Source organism: Perna viridis, chromosome 12, assembly GCF_037379345.1.
Source record: "Perna viridis isolate PV_CMFRI_1.1 ecotype Kerala chromosome 12, ASM3737934v1, whole genome shotgun sequence".
Taxonomy (NCBI): domain Eukaryota; kingdom Metazoa; phylum Mollusca; class Bivalvia; order Mytilida; family Mytilidae; genus Perna; species Perna viridis.
Genome location: NC_142456.1, coordinates 23,469,213 through 23,490,685, shown reverse-complemented (window position 1 = coordinate 23,490,685; position 21,473 = coordinate 23,469,213). Strand labels below are relative to the sequence as shown.

Here is a 21,473-nt window from a genome sequence, read left to right as displayed (position 1 = left end):
TGTCTTACCTTTTTAGTTATTATGGTTATTTACCGGATCATCCTTAACTTAAAAAAATGTTATTCTGTATTGGGGTACACATATATATAACTAAGATGGTCCACTATGCCCCCACTCATAATCATGATTTTCAGGTACCTTTTGCGAATCATTTCTTATATTTAATAATATTTTGCAGATATTTGTTTCAGTTCAAGCTTATATTTCTATTATGATAATAACTTATATCTATTCACATTTCAAAACGAAAGTCTAAGAGGTTAACTGTAGGCGCTGATTAGCGAAGTCAGATCGTTCGACGCATCGTTTATCATATTAGACAAGTTGGTAAAATTACTTCATCATATTCTTATTATAAACAAAGGCAAAAATTTATCCCTCGATAAGTCTTCTAATGAAAATTAAAGCCACTGTGGGCCGATAGAGACCCACTTCCGGAATTTATCGCATGCCTCGTCGTCATTGTTTGGAAGCTTTATCACACCCTTTTCTAGTCATTTCCGGAAAATTAAAAATTGTTTACAAACATGTTTCCTAATGAATACCCACAGCAGGTCGATTAGGGTGCACTTCCGGAATTTATCGCATGCTTCTTTGGCATTCATTGGAAGCTTTATCATACCCTTTTCCAATCATTTCCGAATTTTTTTTAAAAATATTTACAAAGATGGACACAATAGAGGTAGTTCCAAGATATTTGATATTATTTTGGAGTATATGATCAACTGATCTGCATATAGTATTTATCACATAATATACTTAATAAACCCCAATCCTGTGATCATTACTCGAGCCCGACGGTTCTGGGGCTGATAATATGACCTCGGGCTGATAAGTGCATATAATAATGAACGCTGCTAAAGTACGTAATAATCTATATTTATTAATTACGTATACATTATGAAACATCTTAGTTTAAACATATTTATTCAAGTATATAAGCACAAGCAAATACTGTCTACACATTTACATACAAACTCATGGTAGGATTCGGAAAGAAGCTAGATAGCTTATACAAAGTTCCGTGTCCTTAAGAGTAAACTTGCAAGAATATTCTTATACATAAGATGCATGTGGAATGATTTTCATAATTGACTAGTAAATAAGACAAACGAATAGAAAAAACAGAAATGGAATTACAAAATTAGTGTAGAGATGCAGTACATGGAAGTCAAGCATTTATAAACCTATTACTTTTGATAATAAACTTTTGAACTTTAAGAAAAACTTCTACATTTTGTTCAGCATTTAGAATATTTGAGCCATACAACAATACATTTACAGTAATAGGTACATCAAGTGCCATAGAAAATATGATTTCATTTCGTAATAAAGTATATTTGGGACAAAAGAGCAAAATATGGGAAGTTGATTCGACATGACCAGAGGTGCAATTAGAGATATTAACAAGGTTACGACTGAACAGATGTTCGTAAAGTGAAGCACTGTTTATTCGCAGTCTGGCATGTAATATTTGCCGTGTACCAATAAAGTAAAGATTCGGGCATTTTATCAAATGCTATTAAACTTATTTCTAAAAATGTTAGTGGAACTAGAACTCCTGGTCCTCTGAGGAAATTTGTTCCACAGTTTAACTGTTGCTGGCAGAAAGTATTCAGAATAGAAGTTAGTTCTCGTGCGAATTTCTAATATATTTTGTGATTGTCTAGTATAATGTCCATGCAAGGAATCAACCGAGTTTGGAATTAACGATTGCAAATACTCTGGAGTTTCTTGTTGATAATCTTATATAATAATATGAGTCTATGTTTTTCCCTTCTGTCCGAAAGTTTTTCCCTTCCCGTTTCCTTATAAAGTTTATTGATAGATGTTAATTTGGTCCCTCCCGTCACAATTCGCATAGCTTCTATCTAAACATGTTCCATCTTGTTAACTAAGGACGTTGTCGAATTGTCCCAGATATCATCACCATATTCTAAAATTGGCCGAATAAATGAAAAATACATTTTCTCTAAGGTGATTCTGTCATGAATGAAACGCATCTGTCGTAAAATATTAATCTTACTATAAGCCTTTTTACTATGTAATCAATGTGGTCCTGCCAAGAACCATTATTTGAAAAAATGAAAGATCTTGTGTTTTTTTTTTTTTTTTGTTTTTTTTTTTTTTTTGTTTTTTTTTTGTTTTGTTTTGTTTTGTTTGTTTGTTTGTTTGTTTTCTTTTTTTTATCGTGTGTAGTTATGTGACTCTATGTCCAAATTTGACTACTTTAGCGACCTCATGTGACTTCTCAGTTGATGGAACATTACTCTCAAACGAAACTCTTTCTTCATTTTGATCTTCATGTAAGGATAGTAAAATCGAGAATGACTCGGTAATTATGGGCGGAACGAAATGCCAAGTTCAATATCAGATCCATATATAGTGGGCAACTTTGAACGTTTCTGGTTCTTGTGCCAACGACTCTTCCTTATCATTATTTTAGGTTAAGTGTTACTATTCACTTTTCATTCAAAGTACATTGTTTTATTCAAAATTAACTTCATCTTAATCTCAATATTTTATTTTATTTTGTTTTATTTAATTATTGAAATTTGATTAAGAATTAAGCGTAATTGGACTTCTAAATATAATATTTTTAACTACTGATGTTGTTTTACGTTATTACAGTTCGAGTTTTGGATTTGTATTTTGAAGGACTTTTTCTTGTTATTATATCTTCATAGTTTAATGTTTAAATTCTAAATTTTGTCAATTGTTCATTATATGTATTTATCAATTAAAAAAAAGAATTCATCAATTAAAGTCTACTGCTAATTACTATTTCGAATTATTATTTTAGCTGCCCAGGAACCGTTACCGGATACCAACCAAATTGTGACAGTGTGAGCTTTCTCTGGTAAGCCAAAAAAAAAAGCATGGTCTCGTGTAAAACCAGTTGACACATATACCGGTGAAAAGTCACAATAATTGTGGTATATGGTCCAAAAATCCTTCTTTTTGTGACTCAGTCGTTCGAAAATCTTTGTAATCCTCCTTTTGAAAAAGGGTTACCGTCGATATATCCAACAGAGCTCGAGAAAAAGGATATATATGTATACTACAGAAAAAAATCGTGTTCTGCATTTGTGATGGGAAATACATCTCTAATTTGACAACAATGGCTATCTCAGCAGTAAAACTTATGATAAAATAGTCGACGTTAATTTAAATATTATCGATTTTTCTTACCTGTGCTGCAATATACCTTCATCACCTGTATATGGTTTTTATATTTCACAATTGATTCACTATGCTAGATTAGGTACGATACACTTGATTTCACTGAACGTCATAAATATCAGCGTAACAGACTCCTAAATCAGGGGTAGGAGGAAATACGTCTTAAAGGGTCTCTTACAAAATGCATTTTTAGATAAAATTCCGTAGTTAAAAAAATACTCAGTTCCTTTTAAAACAATGAGTAATGATTGTTGTTTTTTTGCTGATATGACCGTAGATTTACCGATTAGCGTTCCAATGCTTTTTAATCATCACTGATATATACAAACCACAGTGGAAGAGGGGGGTTTAGCGAGCAGTAAAATCTGGATTCAATCCATCATTTTGTTTAAATTGCCTTGACCAAGTCGGGCTCATTGTGGTTCCAGCTGCTTCGGTGGTATATCTATTTTGCCAGATTTAGTTTGGGCTTGATTTTACTATGAATCGGATTATTGTTCGGTAATTTTGTTGTTAACATTATTGAATCATTAAGAAGTATTTACGATCGGATTGATAAATGCAGGCAGGGACTTTGATAAGGAATCAATAATAAAAATAATAATTAGGTTGAGTTTTAGGGGTACTGGCATAACTTTTAAGAGTTAAGATAAGCCTAAGCTGTAAAGAAATTATCGACACAAAATTTCAAAAGGAATTAACATCTTAGAATTGGCAACTGCATAATAAAAATCAGATCAACAATAAACTTTTCCCCTTTTAGCCCCTTATTCCCAAAAGGGGTGGGGTAAAAACCTCCAAAAACTATAGGGTCCTTCTTCGTGTCCATAGGAACAATGCATTAAGATTCCAAAGAAGATTATATATCTTACTCAAGTCCCCCCCCCACCACCAAAAAAAACTAAAACTACGGCTACCAATGATGACAAGTACGACGACGACGACAGGTGATACTATTGTACGAACGCTCACTTCGTTTAATCGCTTTAACAATTTAGATACATGCAAATCCTAATTGTTATGATACTGCACATTCAAACATTAATTGTCATTCTACTTATGTTAACAAAATAACATACTAAAAGTGCGCACCGAAAAAAAAAAACATTAAAAATACAATCAGATTTTATTTCAAATTATTTATCAGCCCAGTTATACTATTTAAAAAAAGATTATGGTTTCAACAAGAGGTATGAAAGAAAGACGGCCTCATCCGTTGCCTGGTATAAAATGGTCCGAAAATGACAACAGATGGTCACACTGTAGTGTAGACTGTAGTGTCCCCAGATTGGAATCTTAGCAGGCTCACATCTGATATGGATAGTGCCCCATCAATTTCAATTAAAAGTACCCCAATCACACATTCAGTCGGAAGACCATCTATTCCAGTACAAAAAAAACAATCATGCGTTCAGTCTGCAGACCATCTATTCCAGTACAAAAAGTACCTAATCACACGTTCAATCTGCAAGACCATCTATTCCAGTACAAAAAGTATCCAATCACACGTTCAGTCAGCTGACCATCTATTCCAATACAAAAAGTACCCAATCACACGTTCAGTCTGCAGACCATCTATTCCAGTACAAAAAGTATCCAATCACACGTTCAGTCAGCTGACCATCTATTCCAGTACAAAAAGTACCCAATCACACGTTCAGTCTGCAGACCATCTATTCCAGTACAAAAAGTACCTAATCACACGTTCAATCAGCAGACCATCTATTCCAGTACAAAAAGTACCCAATCACACGTCAGTCAGCAGACCATCTATTCCAGTACAAAAAATATCCAATCACACGTTCAGTATGCAGACCATCTATTCCAGTACAAAAAGTACCCATTCACATGTTCAATCAGCAGATCAACTATTCCAGTACAACAATTGTGACCATATCAAAATAATCAAACTATATTCCATCAATTTAAATTATATATTTGACTACAACAATGACGAACAACAATGTAATATATCAAAATGTGGTATTAAAAAAACATGCAACATTCTTATAAGCGACTCTTTCTTCACTAGTACTCTTACGAACAAAACCTTTCACACAAAATGTCACGATGACTTAATTGCAAAACAACAAACTTAATGTATGGATTATAATGCAACTTATGTGGTCTAGTGACACACATGAACGATTAAACAAACGAATGTGCGGTCATCGTTCGGGAATTAATACGACCTAATTCCCGACAGTTTATCAACATTTTAATCAAAAAGATCATTCAATGCTCTCTATGAAAGTTCGCTATCCATCATCCAACGAACAGTTCCGTTCTACGTAAAAACTATCGTAGGGAAAGAGAGGAATACTGGACATGCAGAATTGACACGCGGTAATACCATATGGGTGCAATAAGAACATACAAAGTATAGGAAACATTTCAAGCCAATATAACAATAAAAAAGTGTGATGAATTTATTTGACAAAAAACCAAGACGGGAAACGAGTCATGGTCGTCGCCACTATACGTCACCTAAGATATATGATTTCTACATGGATTGTCTTCTTTTATACAAAAACCTCTTGGACTTCATCACATTCGAACCAAACTCTATACCTCTCACTCTACTACACTCTCTTTACAAAACAAGTCTCGTCACACCCATTTCTGATTGATTGGTTGATTGTTGGGGTTTAACGCCCGAGCAGCAATATTTCAGCTATATTCAGGCGATGAACATGAAGCGGAAGATAAAATGAACATGAAATGATGATGAAATGAAAAACAGGATGGGTCACGAGGATAATAGGGTCGACAAATTTTGATTGTCACTAGAAATAGGGAGAGGTGGGTAGGGTCGGTCAATGTAGCTTCCTGTGGCGGAGCCCTATGGTTCCTACTTCGAGAGGACACCACAGTAGGGTCTTTCAACGTGCGAGGAATGTAGCATCTTTCCCAACACGGTGCACCACTATGGTTTGCGGTCAGGTTTTCAGTATTATAGCCTGACAACGCCAGCATGTAACACGCCAGGATTACCCCATTCCACCACCTGGGGCACACGACCCAGTTGCTCTCTGGACAGAGCGCCCTAGCCCCCGGCAAGGGTTCTGAGCACCCACCAGGGGCGTAGCTGCCTATACGAAAATACGCAGTTGCATACTTTCGGAAAATGTAAAAAAAAAATAAAAACACATATTTTAAAGATGAAATAAAGGTTATTTATCACATATGCATACCATGAACGTAGTATAGGCTCTGAAAAACTGGCTCCAAAATGGTTAAAATTCAGGAGTTTCCTTCAGGGCTTTGCCTTGTCGGACTCACTGGGGGCCTTGAGCGACCCCCCCCCCCCCCAAGCCCCTCGCCGTACTTTTGCGTGCAACTAAAACAGGCCTAGCTACGCCCCTGAGCACTATTTAGTCGCCTTTTACGACAAGCTTAGCGCTGCTCCAGGCCTATTCTTTTGACACCCAGACCAGCACGGGGCCACCCGTTTCTGAACCTACATTATCTCTATACACACTTGATGTCATCATTTCATGGTGTATCCACCTACACCATGAAAACTGATTTATTCAACGGATCATAGTTTCTCTTTTCTCGTTTGTCTACCCCGGACTTAACTCTTTATGAGCAACTCGGCGGGTTTTTCTAGAAAAGCAGAGGACACTTACCCTACCGGTGCACCTGGTCCGTGCTCCCAGTTTTTAGTGGAGTCCGAGTTGCTCATTTGTTTTTGTTACTTTGTATGTATGATTTTAGTTATTTTATGTTCTTTGTTGTGTATGTCTGGTCTTTGTCCCTGGATAACATTCTTTTGATTACTGCTTTAACATTGGTTCCCTTGATTACTGTACTATACATGACAATACGTTGTCGTTCCAGCAGACAAAGCCCCAAACAACATTGTTTTTGTCTGCAAAACGTATAATATCAAATGTTTAGTATCAAAGGTAGACATAGAAGAAAATATCAACTTCTATACTCACAGTTGTCAAAAATGGTCTCTAGTGCTAGTGTTACCACAACACTTATTACTCCCGTAGACGTAGTGACATTAATTCAATGTGGATTTGAAAAATTCGAAAGATCTTTTGGAGACCCTCAATACAAGATTATTTTCAGAATAGAATAGCATTAAAACCTATGATTTTTAACACTGAATACTTCTATTCCTCATACTCAGTTAAAATTCCGACTCAAAAACATTCTACGAAAAAAAAAGTACACGTTGATATATTTATATAGTTCTTGGTAGAGATTTCTCATACTTTGTAAACAATAATTCCAAATCATCTTCCAAATACACAGACGATGTTTTCAAAATTGTGAAATTTGTCCAGTGTGGTGGACGCGTTTTTAAACAAAAGGTCTGCATTCCAATAGGAACAAATTGTTCTCCTCTACTTGTTGACCTATTCCACCACTCCTAAGAGGCTGACTTTATAGCTGATCTGATCCGAAAAAAGAACATCGTTCAGCTAGATCTTTTAATTTCAGTTTCCGCTATATAGATGACGCATTATCTTTAAACAATCTTAATTTCGGGGATTTGATACATCGCATCTACCAAAAAGAACTTGAGATAAAGGATACTAAAGACACTGTGAAGTCAGCCTCATATATCTTGACCTACACTTAGAAATTGATGGTAAAGGAAAACTATTGACCAAACTTTACGACAAACGTGATGACTTTTCATTCAGAATTGACAACTTTCCTTTCATCTGTGGCAACATACCATTAGCACCTGTGTACTAGTGTCTGGGACTAGCCAAATAATCAATAATTGGTGATATTGTTCAGTATTTCAATATCGATTTTTGTTGAGTAAATGAGCAACTCAGACTCCACTAGAAGCGTGGACCAGGTGCACAGGTAGGGTAAACAACCTCTGTTTTGCTAGAAACACCTGCCGAGTTGCTCATAAAATGTCAAGTTTTTGGTAGACGAAAGACGACACTGTAACGATCCACAATGTCATGATGACACCCATTTAACTTCTGTAATGATGACTTCAATCTTGTAGCAACATAACCCTGTTCCAAAAGCCTAATTGTAAGACGTCGAGCACAATACAAAAAGTCTGCATAGTCACAGCAAGTCTGGCATTGAAATTGAGTTGTGGTATAAAAAATACTCCATACACAGGTACTGATAGGATTTTTTCCGCACGTAAAGATGTCCTAGCGATTTCACGGAGACCGTTAATTCGATTCATACCAAACTTGGCTCAAAAATCAAGCATGCTCAGGGGATGTTCATGTCACTTCCGGCATTTCAAAATGCTGCCGATTTCAAAATGGCCGCCAAAACAAAACCCGGAAAAATGAAAAAAATTCTATAAAATTAGTGGAACTAGTTAATCAAGTGAAAATGACTCAGAAGGCTGCGTATTTCCAAAAGAAGAACGAAGTTGACTGCAACTTTTATTAACATGTTAAAAGCGAGGATCTCAAAAAAATATATATTCATATATATATAGTATCCTTTCATGTAAAAATAACATTAAATCAATATCCAGCTTGACATAGGTACATGTATGTGTATGTCCAGTTAACCCGCATAGTGGTATGATTAATTGTCCCATTCAATTGTTCATGTACAAGTATTTCTTGACATTTATTTGTCCATTTCAATTTTTAATTTAAAGGCAAAAACTGATAAAAATGTCAATTTTTTTTCCTGAAATTTGTACCAAATATAGATATTGAAATACTGAACATTTTATCAATTTACAATAATCACCAAACTGCTTTCATTTTGTAAATAATAGGCAAAAAATGATAGAAATGTCAAAAACGACACTATCATGGGCCATAACTCTAAGAAAAGGTCAACAAATTTTTCTGAAATCTGTACCAAAAAAAAAAAAATGAAAAACCAAACATTTTATCAATCATATTAATAATCTGCTTCCATTGTCTGAGTAAGAGGCAAAAACTTATAACAAGGTCAAAAAAGACTCTTTCAAGAACCATAACTTTAATGACTGATTATTGGGGTTTAACACCCGAGCAGCAATATTTTAGCTATATTCTGGCAAACCATAACTTTAAGAAGCTAAACAGATTTTACTGAGATTTGTACCAAAAATAGAAACTGAAATACTTAATTTATCAAATTACTATCATTAACAATGTGCATTCATTTTCTAAATACATGTAAAAGGAAATACCGATAAAAAAGTCAAAAATGAAACTTTCAGGGGCCATAACTTAAAGAAGGGTCAAAAACTTTTTTCTGAAATTTGCACCAAATACATATGTATATATAATGAAATACTGAATATTTTATCAATTTACATTAATCATCAATCCTCTTTGTTTTCTATATAACAGGAAAAACTGCCAAACAAAGGTAATACTAGCAAAAAAAGGGCATTAACTCAAAAATTAGTAAATGGATTATCTACAAATTAAAGTCTGAAGATAGATCTTTTTGAGCCATAGAGCCTAAGATGTCTCAGATTTCTTCTATCTGTTATGATTTTTGAGATATAAATAAATATGGCGATACCCCTTCTACCTTTAGTGACATAGACCATATATTTTGGCAAGGGGCCATAATGAATACTATTTTGTGAGAAGACATGCCAAAGATGATTGTAATCAAGTTTTATCAAACTCTGTCCAGCTGTTTCAGAGGAAAAGATTATAAGGAAAATTCAACGGTGGACGACAGTTTGCAATGATGACGAAAACAACGAAGTCATCAACGACAGATGCCAAGTGATGATAAAAGCTCACATGGCCTTTTAGGTCAAGGGAAGTTAATAAATTATTATAGTTGTATTAAAAGCCAAATACCAAATTTGGTCATATTGAAAATCTACCAACCCATATGTAGTCAAAATCATTGTTTTTAAACATAATGCAGGTTGGTTGAATGGATGAAGGTAACAAAATGATTTCAATTTACCAACCACATGTTAAATGAAGCTATAATAATACAAACAGATTCTATATTATGATCTAAACTAATCATCAACTATAATTACAGTGTCAGTAATCTTGTGAGCATCTTAATGAGAAATGTTTGCTATACTTACATTTGAACAACATTCTATCTTTTTTGCATTAAATTCAACTTGTAATTTTGAATTGTGCTCTACTAAAAAAGATCTTTGTGTTTCCAATTTCTGGAACTGAGTAGTAAGTTCGTTAATGAGAGCTAATGCTTTTCTAATTATACTTATTTTTGTTGCATATTCATTGTTTTTTTTCCGTGAATTAGGCAGACCTTCAAATATGACCTGCTGTAAATTATTGAAATTATGTTTCAGGTCAGCACGTCTCTGCCTCTCAACAAAGTTGTGTTTCATTATCCTCCGCATATGTGGCTGCTTATTTTTCAAATTTCTGCATCCTTTCTCTAATCGTTTGAAAGTTATATTTGCTAATTTTTTTGCATTGCTTTCGTCCAATTCTGGTTGATTATTTTCAAAAAACGTCCATCCTGTTTGAAGCATCTTTTTTTCTGAAAAATCTTCCTCAACATCAATTTCAAACTCATTCTCATCATGAGATTTGAAAAATTCACTTTCTCTTCCAACTTTGTTAGTAACATAGACACTAGACGACCCCAACTTCAAGTAATTTGATTCAATCTTTCTTTTAGCACATTCCTTTTGGGTTACATGGTAACTATTTTTTTCATTTGTCTTATCAATAAGCCATTTAACATATCTATCAACGTCCTTGACCTGTCTTTTGGATTCTGCTGTTGACTTATCAATGCTCCAAAATGGCTGAAGGCAGTACATATGTTCAGTATAGATGTTTAACCCTGTCAGTCCCTTGCTTTCTCTTTTCTCATTTGACAACCTTTTTCTCTCTTCAGTGTTACACTTGTTTACAACTCTATATCTAACTTCTGGTATATGACAATCCAATACTTTATTCTGAACTGTTTTTGCTCCCCTGTTTTTTCTTCTCTTGTAAGATCTACATGTTCTTGCATTTCTTCCAAACGACCTCGAAAAATCCATATCATATCCATTGCCCACATCTACGTCCTTAGATTTGGCATCTCTGTTGCTATTTATAGTTTGTATAATTACACGACAATCATCACCATCATCTTTATAAAAATATAAAAAAAGTCAAGTATTTAAAGAAATATTTGATTTTACATTTCCTATCAACTAAACAATGAAAAAAAAAAAAAGTTTTCGTCAAATTTCAAGGTAATTGCAAAGTTTTAACTAATTGTCAAATGAAGTTCAATGAAACAGGAAGTTGATATCCAAAAGCAACTTAAATTGCATACAGTGTATACACATCTATATAAAGCAACATGCATTAAAATCAATCTAAAGTGAAAGCTGAAAAATTTTTTAACCAAATTTTCACAATTATTCTATAATAGTGAAAAAATATAAAGTCCTAAAAACCAGGAATTTAAAACAAGCAATAACCAAAATCACTAACAACTTACGTCCCATCAATATGAGACCACGTACCAAATTAGAAATTAATCTATTGTAAAATAGTGGGGAACCGTTACATTAAAGTGAGACAAAGGCCATCTGATTCATTGCATGGTCTACTAGATACTGATAACCAACACACCATTATGTCACAGACATTTCACACGTGCATTCAAAGTGATTAAGATAAAGGTCAAATTAGAGTCATACAGAACGACCTACATTCCTTAATTTTAGCCCGATAAATCAAATAAATTAACTTGCCATATTACATCTATTCACGAGGTGTCGATGTGATAATAACATGATTTGAACTGGCATAGTCATTGGTAATAGATAGAGAATGTGATTCCAATATACCTACATTCTATCTTTTTTGCATTAAATTCAACTTGTAATTTTGAATTGTGCTCTATTAACTACGATCTTTGTGTTTCCAATTTCTGGAACTGAGTAGTAAGTTCGTTAATGAGAGCTAATGCTTTCCTAATTATACTTATTTTTGTTGCATATTCATTGTTTTTTTTCTGTGACCTTCAAATATGATCTGCTGCAAATTATTGAAATTATGTTTCAGGTCAGCACGTCTCTGCCTCTCAACAAAGTTGTGTTTCATTATCCTCCGCATATGTGGCTGCTTATTTTTCAAATTTCTGCATCCTTTCTCTAATCGTTGAAAGTTATATTTGTTAATTTTTTTTACACAGAGAGAAATTCTAATGATTCCAATATACCACTCACTCCTTGATTTGGGTATAAAATGATGCTATCCAGGTGTTGATTTCACAAAAAGTGGTAGGTGTAAAGTTGATGGTAAGTAATGACGTCACAACTTAAAATAGCATTGTGACGTCATAGTTTACGATCAATTTCACACTTACCACTTTTTGTGAAACCGACGCCTGGGTTCTGTGTGAAAGATCACAATCAAAATCAAACCATGTTGAAATTTGTCAAGAAATTAGCAATGTATATAAAGGACAATCAAGAGTTTATAAATACTGCTTTTAGGTCATTTATTAGCCTCTAATAGCTTAACAAAGAGGACCATGGTCTGTACAAAGAATTATTTCTTAACCTTTCTTTAAAAGATCACAGAGACCAAATTTAAAATCAAACCCCACTAATACTGGTCATTAGATAAGCAATTTATAGAAAAGCAGAAGACGCTTACCCTAGCAGTGCACCTAGTCCATGCTGCCAGTTTTTAGTGGAGTCTGAGTTGCTCATTTGCTTTTGTTACTTTGTATGTATGATTTTAGTTACTTTATGTTCTTTGTTGTGTATGTCTGTTTTCCATGTCTGGTCTTTGTCTCTGGATTACATTCTTTTGATTACCACTATAACCTTGGTTCCCTTGATTATTCTTGTACAGACATTTAATGAGGAAGGAACAGAATAATAGATTTTCACATTTCCTGACCAGTGGAAGAAAAGTAGTTCTAGTCTCTAGAGAAATGGAAGTTATCATGCAGTGACTGGCCAAAAAAGAAAAAAAAAATTGTTTGTTGAGTGATTGATCTCATTGTCTATAACATCTCATTTGTTGAAATCCACTTTGTGACATTTCTGATGTTGTTCTCCAGTAACAACTGTTGATGTCTTAGACAGATGACAGCTAGAATTTCCACCTTGCCACAAATGTCAACAGACTTTAAAGTTTTCGTTTTGAAAAAAAAAAATCATAAGAAACAGAATCTTCCACTCAAAGCTTGATGATAACGAATTTCTCACATCAGGAGAAATAAATTTTCACACTTTTAATATTTCGTTAATTCTCTATTCTAAAACTATGAAAATCAATTTCTCCCCATGTGAGGAATTTCCATAATCAACTAGCTTTTGTTATAGTTTCTATATGTCACCATAAAGTCATAGAATTGTAAATTTTGTATGCTTTGATATATATTAACAAAAAAAAAAAAAAACATGCAAAAGGGCTGTAATTGCAAATATTAAAACTGGCCTAATAGTACATGTGTACATATTCATAATTTGAATGCAGTTGGATTTTTTTCAATATCACAAGAAATATTATAGATAAAATCTCAAATTGCTGAACTTGAATAAAACCCTTATTTATAGCTTATGAAACTTTTCAGCGTACTGTTAATATTCTTGGCCTAGGAAAAACCTGGCATGCACTAGCTAGGTGGGGAGTCCGTCTTGATTTACTTCTAATTGGATTCTATAGTGAAATTTTCTTGATTGAATTTTTGATCTTTACCTTATTTCTCATCTTTATTTCAATTACCCCCCAAATTTTTTGCATAGTAACCATGGTTACTGTTAATGATTTATAGTGATATTTAAAACCTTTGAGCGCCACCTCCAGGAGAAATAACTACCTTGGTGTTTCTGGTCTCACTAACCACTTCCGGGTCAAATGCCCACCCCCATATGAAGTACCAAAAACACACTGAACCTAGACATATGCATTGTAAGTGCATTATTTGTGTGTATTATGATTAAAAGTAGTCAAAATAAAGCTGAGAATGTGTACTTTAAAATCATATATGTAACTAACTACAAAAGTGTATGAATATTGTTTACATGTGTGAGGAATTTGCCTCCATGCTGTCAGTTAGCAGAACAGGTAAAAATGTGGATTTTCAGTATTATTTATTCAAGTAAATTTTGTGAAGAATTTCTACTATCATCGTACCATTAGCATAATGATTTTGGAAGCCTTATTTTCCAAGCTTCGCAACTGTATGCAACTTTAAGATGTCATTTGTCCTGGGAATTCACAGTGAGACTTTGAAAATTACTTTTTTAACATGTAAAGTAATGGAAACGTTAGAAGTGGTTAGTGAGACCTCTAGCAAACAATTAAGGAAAAATATGTTTTCCACCTTCTAAGATATTTTAAGAAAATAAAAAATTATATCCAAAATACTTACCATCAATGACTATAGGAACATCACCACCACTAACTTTACAACTGTTTTGGTCATACTCACAATCCAGCAAGTGTTTTGCTGAAACAAACATTGTAAATTTTAACAATCAACTTGTAGTCATATTTATCATATAGATCGCAGTGTTTTATCGAATGTTCCCAGTGTAATAAATTTCGATAATTCACACTGTGAAATAAATTTGGTAATTTCACTCTTGCACTTTCTCCCGCCAAAAACGTAACAACTTTGATATCAATCCGCCAATCACAGAATTTAAAATTAATATTGAAATTATCAATTAATTATGAAGAAAATCTACATAATAAATAGGATAATCAATTGGTTATCGTAAATAACCAAAATATTATCACTCGTGCGAAGAACGGTTGAGGATTTAACTCACACTTGTTAAATCTAGGCATTCTTTGGCACTTGTGAAAATATTTTGGTTATTCACTCTATCCAATAAATTATCCTATTATCCCCTCCACCGCTAAAAAAAAAGTTAAGTGTAAAAGTCTCATAACTCCTGTAAAATTTGTAGAATTTAAAACTATATAAAATAGTGACTAACAATCCTACAAAATTTGAACAAAATCGGTCAAGCAGTTTCTGAGAAGTTGCATCCACAAATGTGACCAGATGGACAGACAGACAGATACCAGTATTTCTATGTTTTCTTCATAGTAGTGACAGGGACAAAATACGGCTGAACTAAAAAAAACTTTTAAACATTTATAAATAAAACTGAGAAAAATATATTTGTTGTACATAAAAACTTAATTTTTCACAAATGATACCACTAGAAATTTTCTCAACCCACTTTGCTCAAGTCTTTATTCTATTTATAAACATCCACAACCTGAAATGTTGGACCTCCTCATAATCTAAAGGAAGTCAACACCAGAATGATATTGAAGGTCAGTAGCAACATAATAAGTAAGGCTGAGAGAATATTATAAAGTTAAGAAAACTTACCCATCTTATCTCCATCAGAAAATGCTATCCCACAAGCACACTCCAACTTATACTCATCACAAACAATATAATCACTGAGTTCTGCAGTTTGATGACTATCATGGGCAAACACCATGTGTTTAATATGTGACATACAACAAAAGGAACGGAATCCACATCTCGGGCAAGCAGGCAAATTTCTTGAACATACAAAAAAAGGTTTATTAATTAAGTAATAGATAATGGGAAGCATCACTTTTATGTTTAATTTCAATTAAGGATAACAGATAATGGTAATTATTCTATTTGTTCACTTCAATCTGTCCCAAAAACATCCTCTAATTTCAATGTCAATGATTTCTAATTTACACATTAATACAGCCTCTTACCAAATTTCTACCAGTCCATTTTATCATTGTTTAACCAAGAGCTGGCCATTTATGTTGATATTTAATATAGCATAAATTACCAACCAATGGTGAAGCAATGATCAAATACAGTTTCAGTGATTTATTTCTTAATCCTATCCAATGTAAATACATTGAACTATCTGTCATTTTCACTAAGAAAATTTGGAATACAGTGCTATCAGTGATCACCAGATTGTCTTTCTCTTATGTTCATACAAACACTATACTTCCATGACATATTCTATTTCCATACCTAAAATGCAGATTTAGAAATGTTATCTTATCCCAACACTCAATACATGTCATTCCAATGAGATTAGATGGGAGATCGTAACCTAAGCAGTAAGTTATTTCACTTGGCTCTATCAAACTAGTAACAGGAAGCTGTTGTCTGGAGACTGGATCACTCAAACTCTTTGCCACACTAGCAATACTGGGGCTCAAAACTGGAGGTTGTCTTCTTCCATAAATGTTTATTTCCCTGTCAGAGCATCCAGTACTCAGATTTAATATAGGTGTTTGTTGATTCTCCTCTTCATCATTGTCCTCCGAATCGATTATTAAGCCTTGTATAAAATTTTGCTTGTTATTGTTATTAGTTACACTTGGTACAATTTGGTGCTCATTTACATTGTTTAAACCACATACATCAAAATATTCACTCCTTTCATTGGTTTCATCACATATAATATGATGTCTTCTATTTCCACTATTTTTGCCATTTTGATCAGCTGTATTTTGATGCTGTTGTGAAGCCATTGGACTCTGTATAGGAAGGTGATGAAAACTGTTCTGACTAGTTATCTCCCTTGAGCACAAAGAATTGGGGGATATTTTTGTGAGTCTTTGTAAAGTTAATGTCTGATTATGGCTAGATAGTGAACTAAAGATGGCATTAGATTTAATGACATAAATTTTTACACCTTTAGACTTCTTCATCTTCCCTGCAAAGCTTGTATTCCCAGAAGGAGTAGACTGGTTCCCTCCAAGGCCTGTGGTTCCAGAATGTATAGGTTTACTTTTGTCTGAACATGACACAGAGAGCTGGCCTCCACTGTCTGCTTTCTTACTTACACTGTTATCATTATTATAACTATTATATGTTCTTTTTCTTGGTTTTGCCCTTCTGATGCATCTTTTTGGTCTGTCTTCAAAATCTGTATTAAGCAATTCATGTTGTGTTTGTAATTTGATGGTAGAACCATGTGAAGCTTTTGGCTTTAATCCTAGAAGGAACATATATAAATCAACTGAAAACTTCAAATACATTTGTATTTATCAATATAAAAAAAATAAATCTGAGATTGTTTTAAGATTGTGTATTCAACTGATTCTTCTTCTGGTTATATTAAAACAAATCCATTTTCAAGAGAATTGACTCTTTTAGCCAATTGCACAATCAGTGATTGGGGCCATGTATCATTTATTATATTCCAGACAAAAATGTTATGCAAGTGCATCTACAAAAAGAGAAGTTTGGAACATTTTCTTACCATGAGCATATGTGTAGCATCTAAAAAAATATATGTATTATTTTCCTTTTCAGCCCGCTTTATAAATATATTAAGCATTTTCTTAACACCTTAGAAATAACACAGTGACTGTTGATTATATAATACCTCAGTAAACGTCATATAAAACTTACAGCTAACTAATTAAAAAGAGGGTGACATGACACAAGCGGCTACAAAGAGCCTCAACAACTCACTTGTTTAAATTTTTTGCCTTTTAATGGCAATTACTTTAACAAGGAGTTGTCTGACAAATTTGACCACAAGAAGACTTTGGTAGAACTTATCATAGATCATCTTTCTTTTCATTTATTATAATTTTAAAGATATTGGCCGAATACTTCCATTCAAGGGCAATAACTCTAACAAGGAGTCATCCTTTTTTCAGGCCTTATTACAAGGATCATTTCAGCAACTGAAAGTTTCTTTCTATCCATCATAATTTCATAATTTTCAATATTTGGCTAATAAACTAATAAATAAAAACAAAAAAAAAACAACCTACATTTTTCATCTTTCAAGGGCAATAACTATAACAATGTGTCATCCAACAACTTTGATCCATGCAGACATTTTTAGGCCTTTTAATAAAAATTATTTAGGCAATATAAAGAATTTTAATAAACCTAACAGTTTTGGAGATATATGAGAAAAACTTCTGGCTGACCTCTTGGTTCTATTTTAGGTAACAGCTACCATGTTTTTGGACAGATCAAAAATTTCCACATCAGATCTATGCAGAATATCCAAAGAATGATCATACGAAGTTTGGTTCTTATTGGTCTTTTTAGTTTCAGAGAAGATTTTTGAAAGGAACAACATCAAAAAGTTTGGAAAAAATGTTGACTGCAATAATTCCAACATGGCTTACCAGATTAAAATCAAAAATGTAACCAGATGTAGATCTCATCATGCCAAACCTGTTTACCCTCATCAGAATTCGGCTAAACATAATGGAGATATTGGTGAAAAACAAAAAACTTCTGTCTGACCCCTATGTTCTATTGTAGTAACAACTCCCATGTTTTTAAAGGGATCAAAAATCCCTACACAGTTCTATGTAGAATACTCTAAAAAAAACTTTCATACAAAGTTTTATAGACGAGGAGCTTTAAAAAAGTTAATGATGGACAGCGACAACCATGGACACCAAGTGGAAGCAAAAGCTCACATGGCCTTCCTCCAGGTGAGCTCAAACTGGGAAAGAGCTTGAATAATGAAGTTATAAAGAACAACACAAGACTGAGTTTTATGAAGGTATCTTAATGACAGCATATACCCCAGGAGAGGTAAATGGCCTAAGTAAAGGAAGTAAGTAAATATTAAATCCCAGAAGATGAAATCTTATCCCTAATCCTCCTAAAAGCTAAAAGATGATTTTTGAATGCAGACATGATACAACCCATCATTAGCAAGAATTAAATTTGAAAAGTTGGCTGTGGTATATGGATGAATCCTAGCAAAGTTGATTCAGATAAACAGAGTGATGGAAGCTAATTGAAATAAATTGGCTTTATCACATACCTTTGATATGTTTGCGCTTGTATCTATTCGCCATTTTACCATTAGTTCTTGCGCAACTCTCTGTAAAATAGAACAATATCAATTACATGTCTAGACCAGCAATTATGTAATTAGCCTTCTACTAGCAATATTTAACAAAGAGAACTTAAGGTTTTCTTTCAATAAGTCATATCTGCACAGAAAAAAAATGGAATTTCCACCACTTTTTTTTTGTCATGCAAATTGCTTGCAGCTATTTATTTGATAAGTGATTGCTTAACCACGAAGAGTTACAGATTAAGTTCAAATATTGTTCCAGTTTCGTAATTTTTTGGCCGGATAATGGCCCTTGGTCTTGGAAAATTTTTGCATCCACTTTGAGTTTTAATACTTTTTTGGTCATGCTCATAGAGATGGTTATTATGTATTAGATGAATTTTTTTAATATGACAAGTTACTAATCAAGTTCAAATTCTGTTGTTATTTTTTTTAGTTGAGTCATTGTCCTTGAAGTTGGAAAAATAATGCAAAATCTCAGTTTTCCACTCATTCCATTAACAAATTAAGCATATGTACATTCAATACTCATCAACAAATTTTGCTGGTGGCAAGAGACATTGTACTGCCATGTAATACTCTCAGAATGTTTATTACTAAAAAATATGGGTAAACATTCATAGTAAAAATTGGTTAAATGTGCAAAAATGAGGGTAGATATACATGTATGTATATGAATATATTAATTTTGAAAGTATTTGTGCATTGCAGTATTTAAATGTAGCAGTTTATTCAGAATTAATCTAACGAATGCAACCATTGAAACAATCCTGAAGTTTATTATGTATATGACTAAGAGTAAGTATTCAGTGTTAGAAGCTAGAAAATCTTGTGTAGTTGTTGTATGATGGGCAATAAGCCATCATTTAGTATTATATAAATAGCAGTGTTTTATCAAATATTCCCAGTGTAATAAATTTTGATGATTAACACTGTGAAATAAATACGGTAATTTCAGTCTCGAAATTTCTCCCTCCAAAACGTCACAATTATTATATCAATCTGCCGTTCACAAAATTTGAAATTTATGTTGGAAATAGCAACAAATAATTGATGAAATCTGTCTAATAAATAGGATAAGAAATTGGTCATCGCGAATAACCAAAATATGATCACTCATGCCAACAACGCAGCAAGATTTAACTCGTGTGTGGAACAAGTTCCGCACACTCATTAAATTTAGACGTTCTTTGGCACTCATGATAATATTTTGGTTATTCACTCCTTCCCATTGATTATCCTATTAGTATTCAGGTTTAATTAAAAATAAAAGACTGAAGTCTTCAAAGTCACTAATCATCAAATACTCACTGTCACTGATTTTGGCATACTTTAAACATTCAAAATGGTACAAATGCGATCTGCTCTAAAATCAGGTGACTACTGCTAGAATCTTAGTTCCCTTGATATGATTGCGTACTCTTTCGTAACTTGATGACCTGACAGTTTTAAATCATCCGGAACAAGATTAAACAACTGGCAATGGTTGTATATGAGATCCGGGTCCTCAGGTAATATATATGATCTTCATATAGTTGATAGTAAGGAAAGCTTTTTTTTCACCAGAAACTAGGTAATATTACATAAATTCAATGCTAACCAATCATTTTCTCTTTGAATGTAAACTTCCCATTCTAATACAAGCAAAATTTGAAACTCCCAAAAAAACATATACATAGACATGTTTATGATATGTTTTAAAAGAGGTTCTATGTAGAATACTCTAAAAAACATTCATACAAAGTTTTATTGACAAAGAGTTTTAAAAAATGTTAACAACAATGGACAGCAACAACCATGGACAACAAGTGAAAGCAATAGCTGACATGGACTTCCTCCAGGTGAGCTTAAACTGAGAAAGAGCTTGAATAATATATGTTAATAAATGTGTAATTTCATATTGACCCTGTTATAGGTTAGAGGTCTGTCATATTGGTCGAGGCAGTCGTATTGGTCCCAAGGCATCGCCGGGGCCAAAACGGCTGTCAAGGCCAATATGATTGATTGAAACCTATAACAGGGTCAATATGAAATTACATATTTATTGACAATTTTATTAACCAACTCAACTAGATTACTTGTAGAACAGTTGTTTTCGTGTTTTACTCAAAACATGTAGGTTTATTTGCATTATTCAGTCTTACATACCATTTTTGTATAAAATGGAAGTTTTTTTTCGTGTTCCTGCAGCTTTTAGTCCTAGTGATCAAAATGGCGATGTCAAACGACCGGAAGTTATGATGCCGTATTGGCCCTGGTTTGATCCATATTGGCCCGGTATAGATGCCCGGTTTAAATTCATATCAACTGGTCAGTCTTTGACATATTTTTGAACGTATTTTGGGTAGTTGGTTAATAAGGAAGTTATAAAGAACAACACAAGACTGAGTTGTATGGAGGTATCTTAATGACAGCATATACCCCAGGAGGAGTAAATGGCCTAAGTAAAGGAAGTAAGTAAATATTAAATCCCAGTTGATGAAATCTCATCCCTAATCCTCCTAAAAGCTAAAAAAATGGTTTCTGAATGTGCATGGTACAACCCATCAAGTATTAAAAT

General features: G+C 33.4%; 1 protein-coding gene across 5 annotated transcripts in view; it reads right to left on the bottom strand.

Moving 5' to 3' along the window:
• Window positions 1–862: 862 nt before the first annotated feature.
• Window positions 863–21,473, bottom strand: part of LOC148601749 (uncharacterized) — a 29,084-nt gene continuing 8,473 nt past the window's right edge. For all 5 annotated transcript variants that reach the window (XM_088556094.1, XM_088556091.1, XM_088556093.1 and 2 more), the window contains 5 exons: window positions 18,878–18,937; window positions 16,096–17,068; window positions 15,454–15,632; window positions 14,476–14,553; window positions 863–11,223 (listed from right to left, as the gene is read on the bottom strand). In XM_088556094.1, the coding sequence (XP_088412220.1) occupies window positions 10,166–11,223; window positions 14,476–14,553; window positions 15,454–15,632; window positions 16,096–17,068; window positions 18,878–18,937 (2,348 nt within the window). In that variant the 3' untranslated portion in view covers window positions 863–10,165. The remainder of the gene's footprint in view (window positions 11,224–14,475; window positions 14,554–15,453; window positions 15,633–16,095; window positions 17,069–18,877; window positions 18,938–21,473) is intronic.